The sequence below is a fragment of the Pieris napi genome, chromosome 13, assembly GCF_905475465.1.
Source record: "Pieris napi chromosome 13, ilPieNapi1.2, whole genome shotgun sequence".
Classification (NCBI taxonomy): Eukaryota; Metazoa; Arthropoda; class Insecta; order Lepidoptera; family Pieridae; genus Pieris; species Pieris napi.
This window is the reverse complement of record NC_062246.1, coordinates 9,085,199-9,100,017: the sequence shown is the minus strand read 5'-3', so window position 1 is coordinate 9,100,017 and position 14,819 is coordinate 9,085,199. Positions and strand designations below refer to the sequence as shown.

General features: G+C 32.3%; 1 protein-coding gene across 1 annotated transcript; it reads left to right on the top strand.

The window, feature by feature from the left end:
* The first annotated feature begins 8,286 nt into the window (after nt 1-8,286).
* LOC125055541 (leucine-rich repeat neuronal protein 3-like) lies at nt 8,287-14,069 on the top strand. Its single transcript, XM_047658004.1, has 10 exons — nt 8,287-8,386; nt 8,805-8,880; nt 8,981-9,118; nt 9,709-9,926; nt 10,218-10,415; nt 10,818-11,017; nt 11,832-12,039; nt 12,381-12,562; nt 12,865-12,998; nt 13,703-14,069. Exons 2-10 carry the CDS (start codon nt 8,811-8,813, stop codon nt 13,843-13,845), a joined length of 1,491 nt encoding a protein of 496 aa, XP_047513960.1. The 5' UTR covers nt 8,287-8,386; nt 8,805-8,810; the 3' UTR covers nt 13,846-14,069.
* The last annotated feature ends 750 nt before the right edge of the window (nt 14,070-14,819 follow it).

The window sequence follows — 14,819 nt, the reverse complement described above, 5'->3', positions numbered from 1 at the left end:
TTAACCTATCAGTCTTACCTCCCTAAGTCAGCCATTTTAACAAGAGCATTTCTGTCTCAATTTATTATAGCGTAAATACAATTTGATGGAATGGGACAACGATTTGAGAATAGGAGAATACTCTATGATTATGGCAACCCCCAGGATTTCATGTATCCAGACAATTTCAATGGGCGTTAGCGGGTGACGTTTGCAGTTGTTCTTCGTAAAAACCCAGATAATTGTTTTTAGCTGTATCATAGATCTAAGATAGTATTTAGTAATAAAATCGGTCATTAAATTTAGTCTAATATAATATTGTCTAGTCGTTTAGGATATGTCGTTTAGTAGAGAATTGTGCAATAATTATGTGAATATAAGTATTAATGAAGATTAAATAGTTTTCGCAGCTATCAATATTTTATTTATATAGTATTAAAGACAATAGATCAAACTAATAGAGCAGTTACCCGTTTTATTTGTTTATGTTTACGAGTGGTAGCTCAGCCAAGAGTCTTACAATTACGGGCATAATATGCGTCAAAAATTTGTATTAAAATCCATCCCAGCACCACTTGGTAAGCTTTTACTTTGTCAAACTCATAGTAAAAATCACCAATTGACATAAAATTACGTTGTATGTAATAATAGATGCGTATCAATTGGAGATTGAGATACTGGCAATGTTATAAATACCCAAGTTTCGTGTATATATAGATACAAATTACATGTTTTAGTAGAAAAATATGTTTTTAATATTCAATAAGATTAATTAAGTTGAATTTGTACATATTAGCGTAGTATGAATGCTCAATAAATGAATAATCATGCGTGTTTTGTTTTATTATACCTAAATCTGATGAATTGTATTAAGCTGATTTTTAGCGAATATTATTAAATGCGGAATTTCACTAAATCATCAAGAACAAACGATATTTCGAAACGAAACTTCTTATTCATCTCACCAAAATAATGGAATACGCACTATAAATCAAGGGGCACGGCCGCGGCAGTGCGCCCGTCAAGTCGAGCAAAACAGCGCACCATCCTTTTCTCGAAGCAGTTTTGGTCATTACGTAATAACATAAGACAGAAGGTCCCTTATGTAGGAACTGAATTAATTGACGAACTTGGTATTACATGGATCTTAAACTTTTTTGTTGCGAGTGTTATGTAACCTAACGTTAGTTAAGTTACAAATATATGTTTTAGTTAATAAGTAGAAGCGCAAACAAAATGTAAACAATCATTGCACACTTGAAGCCAATATGAGCCCTTTAGTTTTTTCCACAATCATAAATTGTAATTTAACATAATAACTCTCTGACAAAAGTCTCTTTAAACAGAAATCGGCTGATAACGATATTCCCTTACAAAATATTGCGTTTGGGTAAATTTCAGTAAAGCTTAAAAAAAGTCACATAATGCATCACAGTGCCAATCAAACATATAGTATTACTAAAATTGTAAATATACGAGTTTGAATGAGAATAGCTTGGCTAATATTTAGGTTTTTTCTTTATAGGGAAGTAGGTATCAGCTTTTTAGTATTATGTCGATTTTTGGGTCTTAAAAATACAGATTTTCGCGCAATGGATCATTTAACATGTGAGATGTTTAGAGCATAAAATATAAAATAAAAATAAAATCTTTCATGATACGGCATGACTGTTAATACGCACTTTTAAACAAACATCCATTGGCCTCGCAATCTCTAGGCCTTAGACTAACACTGGTTGAAGAGCAACATTAAGTTAGATACTATTTAAATGTCTAAAACAATCCCAAAAAATATATGCCCTAACGAACTTTGTTTTCTCCTTAATATGGTTTTTTACTTAGCCTACCTTTTTAGTAGTTACATACCAACATATGGAACATTTTGCTATACTACCCCATAGAGACTGTTCGCTTTTTCGGAATAAAAACTGAGTTTTCCGTACCGTTTTCTCCGATATAAAACTTCCACAGAGTTCAAGGAATAACTTGAAAACCCCGAATTGGTCCAGTCCATTCGAGTTTTACGCTTTTCAATATATTTTTCGATTCCTTTGTATTATATTAATATATTTACTGTTATATATATGTAATAACATATGTCAGCATTCTTTTGTGTAGGTAAAAGCTCAAAGTAGCTTTTGCAAGTTTTAGGACAATTATTTAGGGTAGGTAATTGAACGAATCAAAACGCTTGTTCGCTTGTTATGAGGCACGTGACGCGAAATTTTATTTAGAAATTTGATAAATTATTACAGAGATGCGGTTATTGAGGGTTAAATAAAAGGTCATCAATTTGTTTTGGAAATTATAAACGAATTAAGATGTTTATTATGACATCTTGTATACTTATTATTTTCAATCTACACAAAAATATTTATTTATTTTTCTTATAGTAGTTTTAGTATCAATTTTTTTTATTTTTTTATTTACTATAAATATACTTTTGCACACAAATCTTCCAAGACTTCTTTACTTTCACTGTTATTTTTTTTATTTTTTTTGCGTCTTAGGCGCAATCTAACTCTGGCAGAATGACCAGCGCTGTGGAACACGTCTGCTTCACAGCATAATGCTGAGCCAGGGCTAGTTACAACCACAACGCACACACATTACACACACTTAAAATGTACCTTAATTATTCGTTTCTTCCATAAGTTTTTGTTATTTAATTTTTTTTGATTATTATTATTGTGTGTGTTTGTTTGCTGTTATTGTCATTCTTTTTTCGAAAAATGTAGAATGCAATTAAAACTTCTTATTCAATTCACGGCCTCCATAGGTAGGTGCCAAGTAGGCAAAGAAAGATGAAAAAAAAATATATATTATGCCTGATTTTAAACGGGTTCCAAACCTAGCCTCTAGGAATATGGTACGTAAAAGGTAATAATTATGAGCAAAATTTTCACGGGGGTCCTCGCCTGTTTGGCACGAATCAAAAGCGAACAAAACCCTTTTTAAGTTATTTTAAATAATAGATCAGTCTTATTAAATGCAGTTAATCCGTGTTATAAATGACATACGCTATAATGGAGATACGTAGAGATCAGTCACCTGTTTCAAAGGATATTCATATTGGATGAGGTTATGCAATAGCTCAGTCTAAGTCTAAATTTTTTTTTAATCTATATTATTTAGTGTAGTGTAGTGTACTTTTAAACAAGGTTCCTTTATAGCTTGTGACAGTATTAAGACCAAGACAGTGTTGAAGACAATTATAAATAACTAAACTGTTCTTATTATTAAGTTTGATAGTGAATAATGACATTTGCATGCCTATTTTTATATGGCTGATTATGTTTTTTTTACCACCCCTAACACTTTCTTTGCAAATAAACGATTTATTATTATTATTATTACGGTGTGGACTCAGTTTCCGCATTTGGTCGATTAAATAAGGTCTGTAAACCAACCTACCTCCATCCACGAAAGTTTCCAGAGAGTTTCGTAGGCTTCCCGTCCTCACTGCTCCGAGAATTCCTGCTCGTTGGGAAGCATTCCAGGACTTCGTGGATGACTGATTATTCCGCGCTGAAACAGCCTCTACACAAAGGACCGTCCGTCGCGCCAAGGACAAGGAGAGTTTATAAAGTGGGCCGTATTTTGAGATTGATTATGTTGAGGCTTTGTTGTGTGAGCGAGTTTGCTGGCAGTATCATTTTGGATTCTGCGTTTTGCGACCCACGGTAATTTTGGGGTAACACTTGTAACTTTGTCTACGCATTTATTTCTTTGCTATGTAGCAAATAAGATGTAAGAGTTAGGGTGAGATTCAGAAATGAGACTATTACTTCCATACGTCAAAATTAAATACATTTTTGACGTAGACTTAACACTGATTCGCGTCTGAACAATCAAAACAACTTTATACCATGTCTTATGTACTAAAATTGTACCTAGTATCAAGTTTTAGTAAAGAAAAAAACAAATGTTTTATGTAATTTTTCTTACGATTGGTAAAGATTCCCATGGCATAAAGCCGTCCCCATAATTAAATCACGGCATCTATTCGCAAAATTAAAAAGAATTTCTCTCTCAATCGAGCCCTTTTCGCGCGAATACTGTATTGTTGATACATCGACCAATCTATCTTGACCCTTACAAACATATGTTTTATTCCAAACTCAGTTTTAAGGCTATGACATAAAGGTCATATAAAAACGTTATAGACCTTTATAAAGTGGCGGGTTTTGATTGTTGAAATATAGCCAATTTTTGATGAACTATCAAAGATGTGTTTTGTACGATTTTCGGTTTTATTTCTATGAGTGAGAGCTGGAGGGTATTTTTTACGGTTCCTCTTAGACTGGTCGTATATAATTTGAAGTTATTACAAGTTGGAATGCACTGCTTTGATCGAGTTATGAGCGGATTGATCTATTTGAGGGACTATAATGTTATTGCTATCTTTGATGGAATATGGCTTTGCACTTAGGGTTCCTTTTTTAGGTTATAACTTTTATGAATGATATATAATTAAGTATTTAAATTATGTAAGTAAAATTTGGCAATAAAATTAAATTGTGGGAATTCTGACGTGAAAAAGCATATGCCAGCACCTTACGAAAATTATACTAACAGTAATTAATCAGGAATTCTACAATTGAACTTCTTATAGTAAAAATTGTCTATTTAAAAATATATGAATACACAAAATTCAAAAGTATTCATAAAAAATAAACAGTAAGCCCTAAAATCCCTAACAGATTGTAATAATCCAAAGATTACAGACTAATATAGTACTACAAAGGTTAAATGGCACCAGGGGACGTGACATTTGTTACTAAACGCTGTTATTAACTGTCATTTTAAAACGTCAGTCTAATAGATCAGAGATAATACATTAATTTGATAATAACGGGGTGATCAAAACTGTTTTAGCCATTTAAATATAACATATTAAAACAATTATTAAATTAAAATGCGTGAATTATATATGTATATATATATTACAACTTAAAACCTTGTCGAATATTCGTTAACTTTCAGGCAAAACGATACCACTAGTTTGCTGTTTGGGCAATTTCGGTGTAGTTCTTTTGTTTTCCGTAGCGCTGATATCGCAAAGGTGAGATCGCACGGTATACCTACACACGTCTTAACATTGAAGTCTTGATATCGGGAGATAACAGAGTACAGCAGATACTGTTCTGTCCTTTATGGGTTATCGTTCGTAAATATAAAATCTGGCAAAAATAAAAATTTAAATATTTTTTTATCTTGAACAAAAATATTTTTTATAGAAGCTGGAGCAATATAAACAGTAATAAAAAGAAACGTTATTTTATTGATAATTCATTACTTATTGTATTATTATCCCAAATGCTTATTTTTAATTATTTGATAATGAGATTTTTACGATTTCTACTGTATTCCATCTAGTATAAATCTACTGTTTTCCCTGCTTTGTAATATGATAGTTTCTCAGGGTTGTCATCACTGGTTGACACCGAAAAGTTTAATATTCTGCATTTTACTATAAATATGTTTGTTCTCCAACACAAATGAAGACACATTTCTAAGTCCGTTTAGTTGATGATTTTTTTAAACCTACTACGTACCCAAGAGGACAAGGGCAGCATATTTATACCTAGCCACGTAGTTATTTTATTTTTTTATGTATTTTTACTACGACAAATGTATTGCAAGGTAACTAAAGTGATACAAGTTAGTTTAATCGGTCTAATAGTTGGGCAGTTTATTAAAGCGAAAACAAAACAAAAAAAAAGAAATTGAAATGTATGTTTTGTTAGATGTTATTCTACTAATGGAAAAACGTTAAAACTATTAACCGCCAACCCTATCCCCTTGTTAGTATCTGTCACCAATCACACCCCTTACGGAAGTAACATACTTTATACTTAACCTCACAATACGGCTGGAACGCTAAAAAATATGATGACTTATTTCTATTGCATTAAAGTTCCTATTTCAGTAAATTTCCGCACACTTTCTTCAACACATCAAGTTCTCAAGAATCGTACGCAAAAAGCGACTTTATTGCATATAAACAAGGTTCAAGATAATATTTTTTCGGACATTTTAAGGCCAAGTGCTCAAGTGAAGAAACAATTAAGGTTCCGCTTCTTTTGACATCGCTTGATGGAGATTTTTCTAGGGCCCTTTAAAATGTCGTGCTTTAAAATTATATTACCCTCAGTAAAAACTAAAAAGTATTTAAGTATCAAATATATATTTGTATTTAGAAGAATGGAATTAATTTCATCTACATTAAACGAAGTTAGTGTAACGCAATTTATTCAAAAACAATTGAATGATTTATTACTTCTTCTTTTAAAATTTATGAAGAAAAATATTATGAGAGCTAATAAACGTCTCCCTCTGATAATTTTAGAAACCACCATACGGAACAAATATTTTTTTTAAGCAAATATGTAATCATAAAACTAAACAGCCTAGCTAATAAATAGATTTTGAGCCGCGTTATGAAGAGTTACGAAGAGCCGTTGTGGTGTTTTTAGTTAGTTACTATTTTAGCGTTTTCGCTTTAGTCAATTAGAAATATCTTTATCCTATGGTGACATAAATGTTTTGTAGAACTAGGTAAATTTAATTTTAAGCAAGAAAATTACAAAAAAACAACCCGACGCCATATTGCCCGTTAATTATTTTACTTTCAATATTTATCCGGAAATACTTACTGCGTATTTTAAATTACCATAAATTTTATGTAATCATTATTACCATATCATATTTTAAGAATAAGCACCTAAAGTAATGTCTTAGCAAAATTAAAATCAATTATTTTTAAATTGACACTAAATACTCAATGCTACAAGGAAACGTCGGCCATTAGAAAATTTCCCGCGTTTTGTCGTCAGCGCGCGCTTTACGTCAATTAACAAGTGATTATCCTACTCGACGGTAGATGGCGCGGATCGGATTACTGTCCTTCGGGACTTGTTAGTTTTGCAAATATATATTATTCACCGCATTTTCGACCCTATGTTGCCTAATATAAAGTTTTAAGTTTAAATGTTTTCTATTGTCTACTTTTAGTAATCACTTGAAAATTTAAATAAAATATATTTTTTGTACCATTAACTATACAATTTATTTTCCCCAACGGATGTCGAAGATCTTCTTTCGTTGACATTGTGTATGGGTTTACTAGATTCCTAGAAAAAAGACAAAGAGAAGGAAAACTTTTAAAAGAATACACGGGTAAATAAAAACTCCAGAATGATAAAGTAACGTTTCATGGTAAATACAAATATTATTTTTCATCGAGGTGATAAAGAGCGTGCCATTTCTCAATAGGACGGCACCGCAGGTGCTCTGCCCGTTTGCCCCCTATTCTATACAAAAAAATTGAATAGACCTGCAAAATGGGTTTTGTGTACTTAAATTAATTAAAAAACGGCTCAATAGTTAGCTATGTGGCACTAATTAATAAATTATTGGTTATTAATAATATTACTATGACTCATACATTTAATATTCATCACCAACAATTTACAAAATTCATTTTAAATTTAATAACTTTCATTGTAATTTGTGTCCGCATTTGATTCTAGGTAAAGTACAAGTAATACAAGATACCAAATGATAAGAGGAAGTACGTAGCGCTCCATTGATAGAGGTTTGCGATAATATTATTGTTATTAACCATAATAATATATAAACAAATTCCACATCATCCCCTTGATGACTGGAAGACTTCCACGGTCCTCTTCACAAGACAAATTAGCGAACTGTGGAATCAACTCCCGGTGGGGGTCTTTCCTGAGGGATACGACCTCCAACTATACAAAGTTAGAATGTACTCTACTCTTAAACTCCACTTAAAATTGTGTCCATGGGTAGCGATGACTGCCCTCTTTGGGTGTAGGTAGCCATATACATATATATTAATAACCTTATTATTATTAATGTTATGAGTGTTTATAAAATACTTATGTCGTCTCAAAAGTTTAGTGTTTACATCTTTTAGGTCTTGCCTCTACTAGAGATCAATATTTCTCAGTTTGCCCTATTATACAGAGATCTAAGCCTTAGTCCAGCGACATTAATAATTGTAATTTAATTATATTCATATATATCTCATGTTGCTTTGAAACTATCACAAGATTTGTTATAACAATTTTTTTACTTAAACTATGAGCGTAAAGTACAAACTATTTAATATACTAATTAATGTCAATAATCACCCATTCTTCCTAATCTTTTCCTTTTTATACAAAATTATAAACTCGCTTTATTGTGATTTAATCTAAGAGCGATTAAACGCTTCTCGTTTGAAATCGCGATTCGGTGTTTCTCTCACCATACAACGTAGATAAGATACCCCTCTAAAGATAAGATTGCCAGCCATTTTGTTAAAAACATTTGATGCTCAGTCAGATTGGAGTTTTTGTGATGTATTTGTGGATTTAGAGTCAATAAATCGGTAAATATTTACATTTACTTTTTCTTTTGTTAAAACTATAATATTATTTATGTAGTTTTTAAAGTAATACTTATTTTATATAAATAAATATAGAGTTTATTCCAAGCACTGCGTCGAATTATATACATTTTCTTCATCTTTCTTAGTAACCGAACACTATGTAATACTGATGTCCTAAAATTTAAAACGGTCCAATGATTGACTGTAGGCGACCTAATTATACCTTACTGATATGATATGATACACCTAATCTAGTCTTAATCAACGAAAAATAAGCCAAACGTTGATATAATGGCCGAATATTAAAATATCTTATATATTTATTATTATGATTGATATGTTTAAGTTTCATGAATAAATTATATCATACAATTTTACCTTTAAATAATTATCTCTAAATACAATTTATCTATTACAGGTAACCATGAGTGTCCGTGGTATATTTATTGTTGTTATCATTGGTCTTATTGGAGTTTATGGCGATGACACACCAGGTACATAAAACACTATTGTTTTACAATAAGAAATATTTTAATAGCAATGAACGCTTCACATATTGTATATGTTATGATATTTTATTTGTTTTATATTCAGAAAAATCTAATGAAACAATATCAAAGAATCCAGTGTGGAAACAGACGGGAATTTGCAGAAAGTGTATCTGCAAAGATGAAAAGATAAACTGCTTCGATCAAAGTCTCACTACGTTTTTTACTAAAAAGGAGTGGACTGGTAAGTTTAAAAAAAATGACTTAATTTCTTATGGAGGCATTAACAATTTAATTGTTTTTTGCTTTTAGTTTTGACATATAGCAGTTCCGCTTAGCCCTAAGTTTAAGTTTAGGTTCCATTATTTACAAATTTTTAGTCTTTTTTGTAATTTTTCTCTATGTAAAGTTATAGATGATATATATTGTAATATTGTTTGCGCTCGCCGTCCACACCTATTATCGAGGCCACATTCGTTCTAGTTTGTCTAAGTTGCTTTTCTTCTCCCTTCTTATGTGTGGCCTTGTTAGTACGGCTATAAATAATAAACATTTAAATGTGCACTTCAATACTTGTTTTGTTGTCAAACAAAAGACGATAGTTAAGTGTAGTTGCTAAGTGGTTAGTGCATACCCACAGAGTAGAACTTAGAAGCTTAAGCTTCGATTCCATGAGTGGAATTCTTGCATTTTTTATAAAAAATATATAAAAAAGTGAAAGTCTCGCCTTTTTTCTGAAAATCCGTGAAACATTTTGATGTAGAAAATGTTATATAAATAATTAATTTGACTTAATTCAATTTTGACTTAATAGTAAGATACACTTTCTTTCAGATGTTGCAGAATTCAAACCAAAAATAATAGATTTGAGTGACAACTCAATCACAAATGTAACTGCGTTCGCGCAGTTTCCCGTTGAAATTCTCAATTTATCACGGAATAGTATTGAGATTATTGAGAATGCTAGTTTTAAGGATCTTCAGTCTATGAAAGTTCTAGATCTAAGTCATAACAAACTCACGTCGGCGAAACTTAGTCCACATGCTTTTGAGGTAAGATAAAATTGAATGTTATATTGTGAGTTGTAGTGGATTTCGGTAATATAGAACTAATAAGGCACGCCGAGACGTCCTATCGTGCTTAAGCTGTGTAAATTAGGAGATTGTCGGTTTGTCTCCTGTCCTATGCGAAAAATATCACAGCCCGCAGGAATGATTTTAAAGTAACTGAATTTCTCATACGTCTTTTTAAACGTATAAAAATGTAAATCGTTATTTTTTCAACATGTTTAAAGACAATAATGGATTCACATTTCATAATAAAATCAATTGCTTTGCTTCCAGGGCCGCTATTCTCCAGAAGAATACGAGCCTCTTGCATCCATGAGGACTCTGAGCTTGGCATACAATGACCTGCATAGTCTAAACCAGGATCTCTTTGAGCATTTACCGGAGTTAACTGAGTTGGATTTAAGTGGCAATCCCCTGACCACGATTGACCATGTAACTGTAATTGCAATTTCTAGTCTTCCTATGCTGAAGGTATGTTATTCCAGTACTTAATTAACTAAATGTCATGCAGTGTAAATAAATACGATGCTTTTTTTCTAAGATCGCAATTTACATTCACTTTGAAAATAAAGAAGAATGTTCACTAAGATTCCAGTTATTTATAGGTTTATAACAATGAAGTTATCATTTTGTCATTTTATCATTTACAAACAATACGACAAAGTTACATTACTAGCAGAATCTTATCATTTAAATACGACTTATGCTGCCATCTTTTAATCGTATTACGAAATCAATGCATGCCACCTAGTGTCGAATAGCATCATGCCATGAATTGTACCTGCTGAGTTATTTTGTAATAAATATAGATGGCACTTTGCTATGTCCTGGACATGTACACATTAGATAAATCGGATAAATACGTGGTTATAGGTTCTTCGTATGCGGTCCTGCCAATTACCAGACATTCCCGAAAAATTCCTTCATACACCGCGGTACCTGGAACGCCTAGATCTAAGCGACAACAAGCTAACAGCTGTGCCTTTAGAGCTGGAGGAGACGAAGAATTTGATTTATTTGAACTTGAACCAGAATCCTATCACAGAACTGGACGTTAACAGTGAAGATCACCCGTACGTTGATTTGTATTATTTTATTTCGCTTGAAATCGATAGGCTATAAAGATTTATAATGCAATATTGGTTCACGGCTGCAAAATTAGTCTAGTCAAGGGCCTCTAAACAATATTGTTTTTTATTAATTTTAGTCTAGTTTTTACCTGCATCTGACTTCAACATGCAGACTAAAATTGCCAACTGAAAGCCCGAAATTGTATTCCACTTAAAATTGATTTCGATGAAAGTCGACAACCATGAAATTAATACTACAACTCTATCTACTAATAAATCATTGTTTCGAAAACCCGTATAACCTCATGACAGACACAATATGTCTGTGACTACAATATGATGTATCTATCACCTTAACATTGTAAACCAATTATTATGCTTTGTATATTATCTTCTCTTTATCTTTGATTCATTAGTTCTTCTATTTATAAAAGTATTGTAATGAATGTCGACGTTTCGTTGGACGGAGAAATTGTGATCAACGTGTGTTCCACCGTCACATAAATACAGTCAAAACCGTTTACGACGACATCGTTTAGAACAACATACCGCTTATATTGACCAAAATCAAAGGTCTCGGCTGAATTCTATTGTATTAGGTACTTAATAAAAACGTCATCGGCTATTAAGACGATCGTTTTTTACGACCAAATATGCGTAGGCCCTTTGATGTTGTTATAACAGATTTTAAGTGTAGTTGTATTCTAAAAAAATAATACCCAGTCCTTTGTGCCCTACTGAAAGAATTATTGTTTCGCCGGGAATTGAGTCCAAGAAAAATTGTATGAAATTAATAATTTGAGGACAAATGTTTCAGTGGTTTTCCCCGTCTCCGCAAGCTTCAAGAGCTACATATGTGTAACATGCGTAAGCTTCAGCGTATAGGTGCAGGGGCACTCGCAGGCCTAGAGACCATACAGAGATTGCACATGTGTTGTAACCCTCAACTGAGCTACATTGACCCTAAAGCCCTGGCCAGATCGGATGATATTGGAGAAACATATGACTGGCCCCTAATTAAGGAAGTAAGTGAAAACATTCTAATAAATGCTTAATATTTTACTATTGTTGCACAAGAAGATTTTAGAAGCCCAAATTATAAATTTGCGTCAATTTAAATATCAAACTTATTTTGTAGAAACCAACTGTTACTCGTTATTACTTTGGGAAAAGCAATATGGTGGATTTTGCTTTTGATAAACATAATGGACGTATTTTGCGTGACGACAAATTAAACCACGTTGATGGTTTAACATTTAACTTTAAAACCTTTAAAATATATTGTCCACATATCGTGATTATTTACGTTCTCACAGCTATTTTCAAAGAAAAGTTGGAGATAATTGAAGAAAACCTTAATTTTCAGTTGTATCTTCAATCAAACAACCTATCAGAGGTAGACCGTGGTTTTCTCTCCCGTTGGGACCTTTTGGAAAAAGTAGATATTACGAATAACCCTTACCTATGTGACTGCTCCACTCAGTGGATGGTGGATATATTGGTACCTGTCGTGGAAAGGAAGAATACTAATTCCTCTGAAAATATGATGTAAGCATACATAAAATATTGACCTATTATATTTTCATCATTTTTTGTTCTTTCAAAGCAGTTGGCCTTTTAAAAAAAATATTTACGATACACAAATCTGTTATATTTGGTAGTCTCTTATAATATTTTTAAATACATATACATTACAAATAACATCTAATTATTACTTTTTAATACATATTACATATTCTTGAGTTAATTGTTTACAAAGACATGAGCGTCCTGCCCTTTTATTCACAAAAATCTGGTATCATTCACACTACTATTTTCTGATTAATTTATGTTATAATCTATAATTTCAGTTGCCAAGAGCCGATAGAAATGCGAGGTTACACGATGAAGCATCTCCATGATATCCATCGCACTATGCGTTGTGTAGACAAGTATGGGCATCGGCCAGAGAGGGATGGTGCCATGCTTTTGGGGACCCTTATAGGTAAGGCTTACGTACGGCTTACTTATCTTAATGAATCATCGAGAGTCATCAGAGATAGTGTGTAACTATCAAATACATACAATTACAAACTCAAGTTTATAAAATGAAAGCGTCTGTCAGGTTTGAACGAAATTTATAGGAGTTAAAGGGCCGGATTTAGGGGAAGGCTAATAGGGGCTCCTACAATAGAGATTTCGGAAAAAATGTTTTTATTTTATTATACAGGGTGGCCAAAAGTCGTAGATCAAACGCAAATCTAGTGGATATTATGAAAAAGATACAGGAGTTATATTATATTATGTATTATAATTAGATATTATGAAAAAGTAACTTAATTAACAAACAAATATGGTGGCGCGGGGCATATTCCTTTCAACCAATCAGCGCGCGAGGTGCGATCCGTTTCACAATTTGACGGTTTCACTTCGATAGATTACAATCTACCGAATAATAATACGTTAAATTGTAAGCAGTGCGTTGAGGTTCACAATCTTGCGAGATAGATTACAATCTAACAGTGTTTACAATTTTACGGTGACATATATAATATATATGTCGCAGCCAACTAGCTTAATTAGCCGTTCAATTAACAGCCTAGCCTTTTAACTAATCGGCGTCGTTTAACTAACGGCCTGAAAGTCTTTGTATAACAAATAGAATGAATATAAATATTCCTATTAAATATCTTATGTCCTTTTTTCTAGGTGTCTTATTAGCAGTTCCAATTGTCTTCGGACTCATGATGTTGTGGAAACATGGCTACTTCTCAAGGTGTGGTCTTCGAGGGCCCATCGATGTATCCAGGGCGTTCTACAAGCGAGCTCCAGCTGATGACAACTACATATAAGCTATATAATTATAAAATTTAGACTAAAATAAGTTAACAAAAAACAAAACGTCTTATATCGTTGGTTTAAAAAATATTCTAAGATAATAATGCACTATTAAACTTAATGTAAAATTCCTTAAAAAAATACCAACATCCCCACCATATTTTTTTAGTAAAAAGTACTTATTTAAGTTGACATTAGGTCGAGATATATTTTTAATTAAATAAATTAAATACATTTACGATCTTTTTATTTTAAACAAGTTTGAGTTAAAAAAAAATCTCGTCGTTTCTGAAAAAAAAAAAACACATGTGTGTAGGTACACGCGTTAGAAGTTATAAAAAAGATAAAAATATTTTCAAAAAATTAATCCTACGTTTGTGAAAAACAAAAAAACGACACTAACAATAGAAAAAACTAAAATGTTGACTATAGCTAACTTCAGGGTGTCGGTTTTTTGTGACTGTGTGCGCGGGCATCGTGAAAATTTACTCTCATCATTTTTCCATATCGCGCCAAAAGAATTATATATAACTTCAAAAATTACGCAATGTTAGACACCTATGTAATCTGAAATACTGAACTACCAATTACCATAGATATCAGATATTCAGTATTCAGGGTTGAATTATATTCTGCGTAAAACATTTTCATTCTAAATATATGTAATATGTATTCATATGACGACTCATTGGTCTAGTGGTTAGTACCCTTGACTGCGAATCCCGGGTTCGATCCCCGGCTGAGACGAACATCGATGTGATGAGCATTTGGTGTTGTGCTTAGGTCTTGGGTGTTTAAAATATGTATTTATGTGTCTATCTATCTATAATATGTATATCCGTTGCCTAGTACCCATAACACGAGCTTCACTAGCTTAGCATGGGACTAGGTTAATTGGTGTGAATTGTCTTTACAAAAAAAAAGTAGAAAAAGGAGGTTAATACCGTGAAGTATATACTCATAACAAGTTGCATAGTATATAACCTAG